The 11,636-nt window shown below is 48.5% G+C and overlaps 1 protein-coding gene across 1 annotated transcript in view; it reads left to right on the top strand.

Moving 5' to 3' along the window:
* Positions 1-4,881: 4,881 nt before the first annotated feature.
* Positions 4,882-11,636, top strand: part of pmp22b (peripheral myelin protein 22b) — a 13,984-nt gene continuing 7,229 nt past the window's right edge. Inside the window, exons 1-3 of the mRNA XM_061231843.1 lie at positions 4,882-5,030; positions 6,156-6,248; positions 6,701-6,794. Of these exons, the coding sequence (XP_061087827.1) occupies positions 6,171-6,248; positions 6,701-6,794 (172 nt within the window). The 5' untranslated portion in view covers positions 4,882-5,030; positions 6,156-6,170. The remainder of the gene's footprint in view (positions 5,031-6,155; positions 6,249-6,700; positions 6,795-11,636) is intronic.

Here is an 11,636-nt window from a genome sequence, read left to right on the forward strand (position 1 = left end):
TTTCAGACAATTTATTTTTCCCAGCTGCATGAAAGATAGAAACACTAACAGCCAATCTCAATCAATCCAAATTTACAGGGTGGCACGTTGAAAATGGAAGATGACATAGCCGAGAGACTATTTACAGAACGCTAGCGTTCAACAGCGCGGATGCTCACATGGTTGTCGTTGTTGTTATGGTTATCGTTATAGTGATTGTTATAGTTATAGTTCTTGGTGTGGATGCTTACATGGTTGTTGTTATCATTATCGTTACTGGAATAGTTATAGTTATAGTTAGAGTTATAGTTCTTGCTGTGGATGCTCACATGGTTGTCGTTGTTGTTATGGTTATCATTATAGTGATTGTTATAGTTATAGTTCTTGATGTGGATGCTCACATGGTTGTTGTTATCATTATCCTTACTGGTATAGTTATAGTTATAGTTAGAGTTATAGTTCTTGCTGTGGATGCTCACATGGTTGTAGTTATAGTGATTGTTATAGTTATAGTTCTTGGTGTGGATGCTCACATGGTTGTTGTTATCATTATCCTTACTGGTATAGTTATAGTTAGAGTTATAGTTCTTGCTGTGGATGCTCACATGGTTGTCGTTGTAGTTATAGTTATAGTTCTTGGTGTGGATGTTCACATGGTTGTCATTGTAGTTACAGTTATTGTTATAGTTATAGTTCTTGATGTGGATGGTCACATGGTTGTCGTTGTAGTTATAGTTATAGTTCTTGGTGTGGATGTTCACGTTGTTATGATTATAGTTACAGTTCTTGGTGTGGATGCTGACATGGTTGTTGTTATCATTATCGTTACTGGTATAGTTATAGTTATAGTTCTTGGTGTGGATGCTCACATGGTTGTCGTTGTAGTTATAGTTATAGTTCTTGGTGTGGATGTTCACGTTGTTATGATTATAGTTATAGTTCTTGGTGTGGATGTTCACATGGTTGTCATTGTAGTTATAGTTATAGTTCTTGGTGTGGATGCTCACATGGTTGTCGTTGGAGTTATAGTTATAGTTCTTGGTGTGGATGTTCACGTTGTTATGATTATTGTTATAGTTCTTGGTGTGGACAGGGCTTAATAATGTAGGTGCGGTCACACAGGTGAACAGTGAGGCCCAGGGATGAGTGACCCTAACAACGTGTACAGGGTCCCTATGGCACACCCGCACACTCACACATAACTACAATGCAAAGGGACCAACCAGCTCATCAGGAGCAATTGGGGGTTGGGTGTCTTGCTCAGGAACACTTCAACACACCGAACCAGAAACCCTCCAACCGCCAGACAATCACTCCTACCTCCCGAGGTAATGTCCCCCAAACGGCCAGCTCCACAGCCAACTCTGAATGTAAGAAATAGACTTCGAAATGGACTTCAAAATGGCCCCCCCCTTCCCCGCCACCCCCGCCCCACACCGGCAGGATAAAGGCAGGCATTCAGAGGGTAGAACAGAGCCTTTGTCAGGCTGGTCATCTGGACCTCCCTCCTGCTGATACTGCACACTCACGCTACGGCGCCCAGCTCTGGAGATCCCGTCTCTGGCCTGCCTGACGCTATAACGCTCGATCCAGCAGGGTAGCCTAGCGCTAGGGTCAGGCCGGAGACGGGATCTCCCTCCTGCTGTCTGTGGGATACTGCACACTCACGCTACGGCGCCCAGCTCTGGAGATCCCATCTCAGGCCTGACGCTAACGCTCGATCCAGGGTAGCCTAGCGCTAGATTTCAGTGGCGGGTGGGCGTACAGGCCTGCTGACCTGCATCTGGAGATATAAAGTCCCTAAAAAAACCCTGTCATAGAACCCTTGAGCAAGACCCTTAATAATAATAATAATAATAATAATAATAATAGTAATAATAATAATATAATAATAATAATATTATGTTGTTTAGCTGACGCTTTTATCCAAAGCAACTTACAGTTGATTAGATTAAGCAGAGGACAATCCACCCTGGAGCAATGCAGGGTTAAGGGCCTTGCTCAAGGGCCCAAGAGCGGTGCGGATCTTATTGTGTCTCTCTCTCTCTCCCTCTCTCTTTCTCTCTCTCTTTCTCTCATCCCACTTGCAACTGTTCTCCCTGGCATGTCTCCCAGGGAAAAGAGAAGCACGTTCTCAGTAGACCTCCCCGGGTCAAATGAAACGGATTTTTATTTAAGTACCCAAAGAGAAGATGTGTCTTCATACCGCTGCTGTCATAACAGTCCCACGGCCCGGCGGGAGGGGTTTGGGGTTCTCTCCAGACTGGGGTGGGACCACTGCGTTTAAGAGGTCCACTGATCTCCAGCTGTTTCCAACAGGGCCAGTGACAGTGAAATGAAATGCCCAATGAAATGACTCATTTCTCCATCTACAGATTGCACTCCTCTCTACATACCATGTGGTGGTGGAGTAGATAACACTCACAGCAATGAGGCCCTGTGTGGAGTTTGTATGCTCTCGCTGGGTCTGTTTGGGATTCCTCTGGGTGGGGCTGGGGGGGGGGTGTTTAAGATGCCCGGTGCTGTGAAAGGCTGCTGAAAATTCAACCTACGCTGTATAAATAAAGCTGACATTTACAAAAAGCGTGCAAACGTATAGAAACTGAACACATGAAAGAGTGTGGACTCGGGACAAAGGACATGATCAGACTGCTGAGAGGCTCTTGTTCGGCACTCACGTCATTGGCTTCTCACTGGAGTGGCGACATGGCTCAGGCAGTAAGAGCAGTCGTCTCATTGGCTCAGGCAGTAAGAGCAGTCGTCTCATTGGCTCAGGCGGTAAGAGCAGTCGTCTCATTGGCTCAGGCGGTAAGAGCAGTCGTCTCATTGGCTCAGGCAGTAAGAGCAGTCGTCTCATTGGCTCAGGCGGTAAGAGCAGTCGTCTCATTGGCTCTGGCAGTAAGAGCAGTCGTCTTATTGGCTCAGGCAGTAAGAGCAGTCATCTCATTGGCTCAGGCAGTAAGAGCAGTCGCCTGGCAGTCGGAGGGTTGCCGGTTCAATCCCCTGGCCGGGCTGTGTCAAAGTGTCCCTGAGCAAGACACCCAACCCCCAAATGCTCCTGACGAGCTGGTCGGCGCCTTGCATGGCAGCCAACCGCCGTCGGTGTGTGAGTGTGTGTATGAATGGGTGAATGAGAAGCATCAATTGTACAGCGCTATATAAATGCCAACCAACCATTTTTGGAGTGTTTCCACACCTGGGAACAGCTGGTGGCCAGGCTGTCCAACGACGGTTGTTTATATAGCGCCTTTATCCAAAGGTGCTGTGCAATTGATGCTTCTCATTCACCCATTCATACACACACTCACACACCGACGGCGGTTGGCTGCCATGCAAGTCTTGCTCAGAACGAACTGAATCGAACCGGCAACCCTCCGACCGCCAGACGACTGCTCTTACCGCCTGAGCCGATGTCGCCCCAAGGTAAAACAAGGTAAGAGTGCCAGTTTTGGGGGGAGTCTTTGATTAACCATCTATGAAACATTCTCCCAAACTGTTAATTGTGCAATCAGTAATATGGTTGGTACAGGGAAGTCAGTGAAAGGTAATTAATCATTGATCACCCCGAAACAACCTCGACAAAATCTAATGGCACGTACAAGAGAAAAATATATTTCTGTGATGCAGCAAATTTTTAATTGAAAGAACGTATCCCAATTTGTGATTAGATTTTTTAAACGAATGGAGTAGTCTTGAATATTGAACAATCTTGATAATCTTTTTAATCCGTATAAATCTTGAGAAATTAGCATTACAACACATCTCCATAAACCCCCCCCCCCCCCCCCCCAAAAAAACCTTAACATGTTTCAGGGGCGAACGTGGCCGAGTACACTTCCTCGCACAATCACCAGAATAATGACGTCCCTCGTCCTCAGAACATTGCTGAAATTCCGTCAGCGTCGGTCTCGATAAAAAATTCTCCGCAGGCGCGCACTTGGAGGTCACTGGCGAACCGCGGACAGTGTGAAACGGACGTGACTTCCAGTCGAGGAGTCAGCGGATCTCGACACTCCCTTCTCTCACCCACTCCGCCTTTATTTGACATCCTCTCTCGTATGAGTGGAGAGAAAAGGGTGTTTCTTTATCCTGCAGCATTCTGCGCATACCGTGGGGCCTCCCAGGAGGAGGCGAGCCGGGCATTCCCGTCCGCACTTTCACACATGTGGTGAGTCACGCGCACCGCAGCGAAGGAAAGAGAAGACCCCCCCCCATCACCACTACGCCCACGTGCTTGCGCTTCGTTCCCAGGACTACGGGACGGATAACGGCGCAGCGAGCGCGGACCGCGGGTCAATCTGCCGCGCGGTATTCCCTGCGTGACTTCATCGATGTGATCTCATGCTTTCAGCATGGGGTGGATATGTAGCTTTAAAAATATTAGGATGAGATTCCTCAAATGTCTACTACGCGTCTAAATCTGTATGGCCACTGCTAAATGCCACTAAAATGCCATTGTATGCCACATAAATGCCACTCTGCTATAATTATTTATATTATCATTAATGAATTATCGGTTCTGAAGTGTGCAGTCAACGACTGTATTTACAAATTCCTTAGTCCTATAGTAAAATTACAAAAAATATATGTTTACTACTAAAAGCGGGTAGCTAAACAGCAGTTTACAAAACCTGGCGACAAACTGGGTTTGTAAAAACCAATTAAAGATTAAAGCGATTAAACCTACTACCAGTGGGGATTTCGTTGTTTTCGTTTTTTTTTTTTGGTATCCATGAGAACCAAACAGTGTTCTATAAATGAACTTGTGTGCACGTTCTGTGTGAGTAACGGCTTGCCGCACCATTACGCACCGTGTTTTGTGGATATATTGGGAGCCGAACTGTCAGAGACGGGCGCGCCCTGACGTAGCGACGTAAGCGGGGCGTTGTTGTTCCATAATGAGACACTTTATAACTGCGGCGATACTTCTGGCACCAATCTAGTCAGAGGACTCTGGGCTCAGGACTACCGTTGGACTTTTTGGGGAAGGCTCTGCTGCATTTTGCATCTGCTTGTCATTTTTGTTGTGGAATTGTTTCCAATTGCATTGAGTAAGTTGGATATATTGTCCGTTAGTTGTTGTTGTTGTTATTATTATTGCGAAAAATTTGTTTCATCAAATAGGAAAAACAACGGCACACTATTTAAACGGCTTCGCCTAATTTACTGTTGGAAAGCACGCGGGAGGACGAGGAATGTGCTTTCCTCTTTAATGTTTAAAGGTCGGATATTGTGATTGTGCATAATTTGTTTCAACTTGCACTTAAAATATCAGCGTGTGTACCAACGAAAAAAAAAAACACGTTCCAGGCTCTAGATCTTGCTGAATATACAGATTATACATCGTGTTTTGTGACGCTTTTAAACACGCTTCTATGCTTTTAAACATAACGACTGTTATCGTAATCTTTTTAAACAAATTGTGTTCATTTTTCAACGTTTGTGACACTTCACAATGCAACGGTTTAGTGTCGTCTAGTCAGTGGATCGCTTACAAAGCAGTCATACGGGTCTGAGCGAGCTTTAAAAGTTTTGAGTAACTGCGGTATTGGTTGAATGGTCGCATTGTGGCAGAGTAATAGCTAGCGCCCGCAAAAAAGTGCGCGGATGTGGAAGGTTTTCCGTTTGGCTCTTTCAGCTTTCTTTAAAAAAAAATAATAATAAATGATGCCGTATGTCTAGCAGTGGTTTGATTACTTGGCTGTTTTTCCAGTTTTTTTTGGAGTTTTGTAATCGACATGTTTTCAAATTACAGAATATGCTGCCGTAATGTTAGAAAATACTGAAATTTAGGCTACAGAAACAGCATATATCTACATTTTTAATAGAAAAGTTGCATTTTGCGGGATTACTGACGAACATATAGCATTACGTCGATCATGTTGGAATAGGGTCTTATTCATTTTTTTGGCCATTGTTTTTGCAATTCACTTCGCATGTTTCAAGAAAGTTGAGCGCGAGCTTTGCAGCGAGCGTTTTCTCCTTCGGAACAGAAATAAACATTCCACGGTGAAAATAAAGCTTAGGACGCTCGCCCCCTGGCATGCAGCGCTGGTACTGCAGACGCAGAGCGACACACCCCGTTGCATTATCTGGCTGGAAGCTATTTGCGAGGCGCACTGACACCGCGCAACCGGCTCCGAACTGAACGTGTTTATTTCCCCGGCTCCGTTTAGATCTACCTGGAAAAAATGCTGCTTCTACTGCTCGGAATCATTATCCTGCACATCGCTGCTCTGGTCCTACTCTTTGTATCGACTATAGTTAGTGTGAGTATTCTTCTTCTTTTTTTTCCATTGTTTTGCACTCTTTTATCGTTTAATAATTGCACATTTTGCTTTAAAATTCAAATTTGACTTGGGGCAAAGCCACCTGTGAGATCTGTATATTTACTTCTAACTATTGCATTGTCATGTTTTGCCAGTGAAGCAGCACTTCATTATTTTATTTAAAAATAGCTGTTTATTAAAATAAGTTAATAATAACATACTTAGTGTTAAATCCACTCTAAGTGAGTCAAACACAGACCGAATGTACTCGGTTAGCTACGATCTTTCACTGGAAACTTTGTTATGTGCACATTTGCTCATTTTGTTCCCAGGTTATCCTGAAATATGAGCGTGTAGAGAAAGGAGTTGCTATTTGACCGTGTGTTCGGCCGTGTGTCACGGTTGTTTTTTTAAAACCGTGCGGTTTGTGCCTGTGCCCCCCCCCCCTGCAGTCCTGGTCCGTCACCTCCGCCGCCAGTGCGGACCTGTGGTCAAACTGCTCCACGTCTAATGGAGGGTACCACTGCGACCCCACCTACACTGGAGGTGAGTCCCGCAGCTGCTCCCGCCCGTTACCCCCTCACCTCCCCGCTCCTCTGCCCCGCACCGCGCCCCCAGCGCCCTCCTCCCGAAGCCTGACCTCTGACCTCCTCGCGATGGAGTGCGCTTGCGGTGTTTTTTTTCATAGCCGGCCGTTCGGGTTCTTGTTCACAGTGTCGTGTCGTAACTTGGATGGGGGCTGTAAACGAGTGTCCGAGCATGGCTGGGTGGGGTTATTATTCGCGGTATTAGCGGAGTGAACTTTGAGGGAATGACCCCCCCCCCCCCCCCCCCCCCGGACGCTGCCTGCTTGTCCCCTCTCCAAACTGGGTGTGCCAGCACTCCAGCCTGACTCTGTACCGCCATCTAGGGGGGATGATGGGGTACTGCAGCACGGCTTCCACAGAGCTCTCCCCCCCACCCAGGGCCCTGGACCCCTCTCTCTCTCTCTCTCTCTCTCCTCTCTGTATAAATAGTCCCGGGGTCATGTCCATATGCAGCCCTCTTCACTGGAGACGGGAGAGAGGGGTCCGGACAGCGGGGGGAGGGGCGGGGGCTATTTAGAGTATGTGTCCAGGGCTCCGCTGTTCCCCCCCGCCCCTGTCCCCCCCCCCATCCGTCGCCTGGGTCACGCCCTGGTGACAGATGGTGAACCCGTGTCAGGTCACTATCAGAACCAGCCCCCCCCCCCGGGGTCCGGGCCCTGCTACAGACCCAGTACCCCCGGTCTCCTGGTCCATGAGACGCTGAATTAAAAGCGCACCAAGAGGCTGTGATTACTGTGATCAGGAGCGCTACGGAACGGGGAGCGTGTGTGTGTGTCTGTCTTTCACAGGCTGCACCTGTGGCATCACATCCCCGTGAAATCACCATAGAAACACACTGTTAGTTCTAGCTCGTGTCCGAGGTCCTCCAGCCCCCCTGTGCGATGACACCTGACAAGTATTGATCTTCTAAAAACACATCCCAGGAGCCTCTGTTTGACAGCGATTAGCATGGGTGTGCAGCTGCTGGTCAACTAGCCAACAGGGAGATGTCAGTTTGTGCTCAGTTAGCCTTGTTTGTTTTCGCGGACGTTTGCGAAATGCTCATCAATCACATGCGTGCTTCAGGGTGCGGTCCTGTTGAATAGCAAGAGCTGTGTTTTACGGTTGTGAAATGTCCCGGGTTAATTCCGCTCTCACTGAGTACGTGTGAGTGCAGCAGGGACCGTACGTACTGTGCCGGGGTTGATTTAACGGCAAATATTTTAATGTTTCACACGCCGCTGTGCGGAAACGCATTCGCGGTCGTCACGTTGATTGAGCGCAGGGTAGAGCGTGTGTGACCGTGAGGGGAATGAGAGAGCTGTGGGCAGGGTGTGGTCTGTGCTCTCTGGAGGGGGGGGGGTCGTTTTCACAGCGCTTCCCGCTGGTGGCGTGCGGCACTGCGGACAGAATGTGCGGTTCCAGAGGGAGCCCTTTAAGGCGTCGAGGTGCGTGAGCTCGGAACAAACGTGTGATTGGAATTCGATCGGTAACCGAACGTTCTGACGCTGATGTCACAATCGCTGCTGGCGACGGAAAAAGCTCCGGAGTTCTAGAACAGACTTAGTATTCTGGAGAACAAACGGCCGTCTGAAGATTCTGCCTCACGGTGCTGTTGGAGGGCATAACAGGTGTGGAATGAGACAGAAATATCTGGAATGAGTCAGCATGTTCTGGGGATTTAGGTTCTTCATCAGTGGCATCCCATCAGGGCTAGGGCTTCAGCTAGCTGGACTGAGCTGCACACACACCCATACACACACACACACACACACACACACATAAACATACATGCATACACACACATATGCATGTATATACACACACACACACACATAAGCCTGCACACACACAGCCACTCTTCCATGAGCACACACACACACACACACATACACATACATGCATACACACACATATGCATGTATAGACACACACATACACACACACACACACATACACACACACACGCACTGACTCACACTGATCCACACACACACCCAAACACACTCTTTAGCCAGTCGGTTGCGACAGTGCAGGGGTACAGAACTCCTCCCCGGGCAGCTAATCAGAAAATAAACGTCGCTGGCAGTCTACCCAGCAAAATAAAAAAACAGAGTGGACTGCCAGCGGAGAGAGATCCGTTATCCACACTGCCCGGCTCTCTCCCTCTCTCTGGAAAAGGGAAACGGAGAGACGGACACATTCTGCCCTCTTCCTGTTAGCCTTTGGGTTTCCTGCGATGCGTTCCCCGTCTGCCCGTTCACTCCAGAGACGAACAATGAGCAGGGGCGCGTGCCACGCCCCGCCGGGCGACCCATTCCCGCGAAACGCCCCCCCCCCCCGGTGCACCCCGTCCCGGGCAGGAAGGAAGAGATAAAATACAAAATGCGTGTTTATCGCTCAACGCGACGCACAGCACACCATACTGTTCTTTAAGGCTATTTAAGGCTGGGCTTATGTAACCGCCCATGGCCGATGTCAATGTGTTTACCTTGGCTGCGTTTTTTAAAGTCATTTTTCAGGTTAAGGCAACAGCTGAGGGAAACGGTCACATATCCAACAGTCACTTTAGAGCTGGATTCAGTTCAGGTTTATTGGGGCCAACTGTAGGTTCTGCACGAAAGCTTTCATTTCATGATGGTTCCTTCACTCGTGCTGACATTTTTAGAAGCATGCATTTTCAGTGCTGAAGTGTATTTCAACAGGGCTGCTCAACCCTGTTCCTGGAGATCTACCATCCTGTAGGTTTTCACTCCAACCCTAACAAAGCACACCTCATTCAACAGCTAGAGCAGGGCTGCCCAACCCTGTTCCTGGAGATCTACCATCCTGTAGGTTTTCACTCCAACCCTAACAAAGCACACCTCATTCTGCAGCTAGAGCAGGGCTGTCCTGCTCTAGCTGTTGAATGAGGTGAGCTTTGTTCGAGCTGGAGTGAAAACCTACAGGACAGTAGATCATCAGGAGCAGGGTTGGGCAGCCTGTATTAGAGCATGTAATCGCTGTCCTTGAACGCCTGCCTCCGCTTCTGTGACCACCAGTCCCAGTCCTTAAGACAAAATCTAAATTTTGTCAATTCTTCATACAGACATGTTTTAAAGTATATATTCCATAAAAGAAAAAGTGTAGCACTTGTGTATTTTCACACCAAGTGGGCAAGTTTTTGTTTTTTTCATCCACTTCCTGGAAAACGATTCGAATTTATATTTCACGTCGTCATGTACCAGTGGGCGTGTCCGAATTTTCCGTTCCCCTCCAATCAGAGTCCTCGTTTGACGCCCCCCCCCCCTCCTCGATCTCAGCTTCTTACTAAGTCGTTTTCTCAGTTTTGTGTCGCCGTTCCCCGTTTTGGAAAATCAGGCGATGCTCACGTGCAAGAGTGGAGTGACACCGCCCCCCCCGCTGTCCCCCCGCTACCCTACACCGCCCCCCCCCCCCCCCGCGCTGCCCCCCGCCCCAGGGAGGGGCAGGAATTCGGCAGCGCTGCGGAACATGCCCGCCGTGCCTCTGACGCCACAGCGGGTCTAAAAGAAAACAGAAAGCGCATTCCGTCCCTGGCGGTGGCGTGACCCCCCCCCCCCCGCCCCCCCCCTCACCGTGGCACGCTTACACAGCTCCGCCACGCGATCCCCCCCCCCCCCCGTTAAAACCTCGCGCTGTGCTGGTCCGCCTCCCCGGGAGTAATTAGTCTTACGGGCCGGCTCCGGGGTTTCGGCACGGCGGCCATTTTAGGTCAATTTATGAGCGGTTGGGAGAGTTTTGACTGAAAGGGACTCGACGCCCCGCGGAGACAGATTAATATGCCCGACTCCCTCGCTCTGATGGGAATAGGGGTGCTTCCACGAAGCGCTGCACCCAAACAGATTGATCTGATTCGGTTAGTGATCGATTCGGATTCCAATCGATACGCTTCCTCCATCAGAGCACTCCTGTTAGTGCGCGGATCAATAGGTAACGAGCCCGTTTAGTCGGTTGACAATCTTCACCGTGATAAACTGCCTTTATTATTAATGCGCATACAGCTCTCAGAGTCTTTTTACGGTGAGGAAATATGATCGTGCATAATGATATTAATCTAATTCATAGGCTGCTATGTAGAGGGAGCACTTAGTGTGGAAGGTTTGTTAGAAGAATCACACACACTCTTCACAGACCGGTGTATCTCTCGCACATACTCACACACACACATACACACACACACACATACTAACACACACTCACACGCACACACACACACACGCGCATGCACGCACGCACACACACACACACACACACACACACACACACACACACACACACGGGTAAACAGTGTGTCACTGTCACTGAATGGCTTTTCTATTCTGACTGAATCCGAGCCTGAAGTCTCAGTGCACGTGGCGTACATTTGCACCGACCGCCTGGTTAATGCAGATTAACGAGGCGTACGCAGCATATCTGATGCTGCTCAATCACGTTACTCTTCACTGCCTTCTGCTCTCGGGACAAAACGCACCGCACACATCCGTGACTCCACCAAGAGTGCTCGTGATTCGAGGAACTTCATTCGATAGAAGCCGGTATTTCCCTGTATGTGATGTATGTAGTGCAGTCCGTAAGTATTTGGACAATAAGTCTGTTTCCCGCTCTAAAGCCGATATCGTACTGTCTGTTTTCCCCTCTAAAGCCAATATCGTACTGTCTGTTTCCCCCTCTAAAGCCAATATCGTACTGTCTGTTTCCCGCTCGAAAGCCAATATCGTACTGTCTGTTTTCCCCTCTAAAGCCAATATCGTACTGTCTGTTTCCCCCTCTAAAGCCAATAACGTACTGTCTGTTTCCCACT

The sequence above is a fragment of the Conger conger genome, chromosome 2 (assembly GCF_963514075.1).
Source record: "Conger conger chromosome 2, fConCon1.1, whole genome shotgun sequence".
Classification (NCBI taxonomy): Eukaryota; Metazoa; Chordata; class Actinopteri; order Anguilliformes; family Congridae; genus Conger; species Conger conger.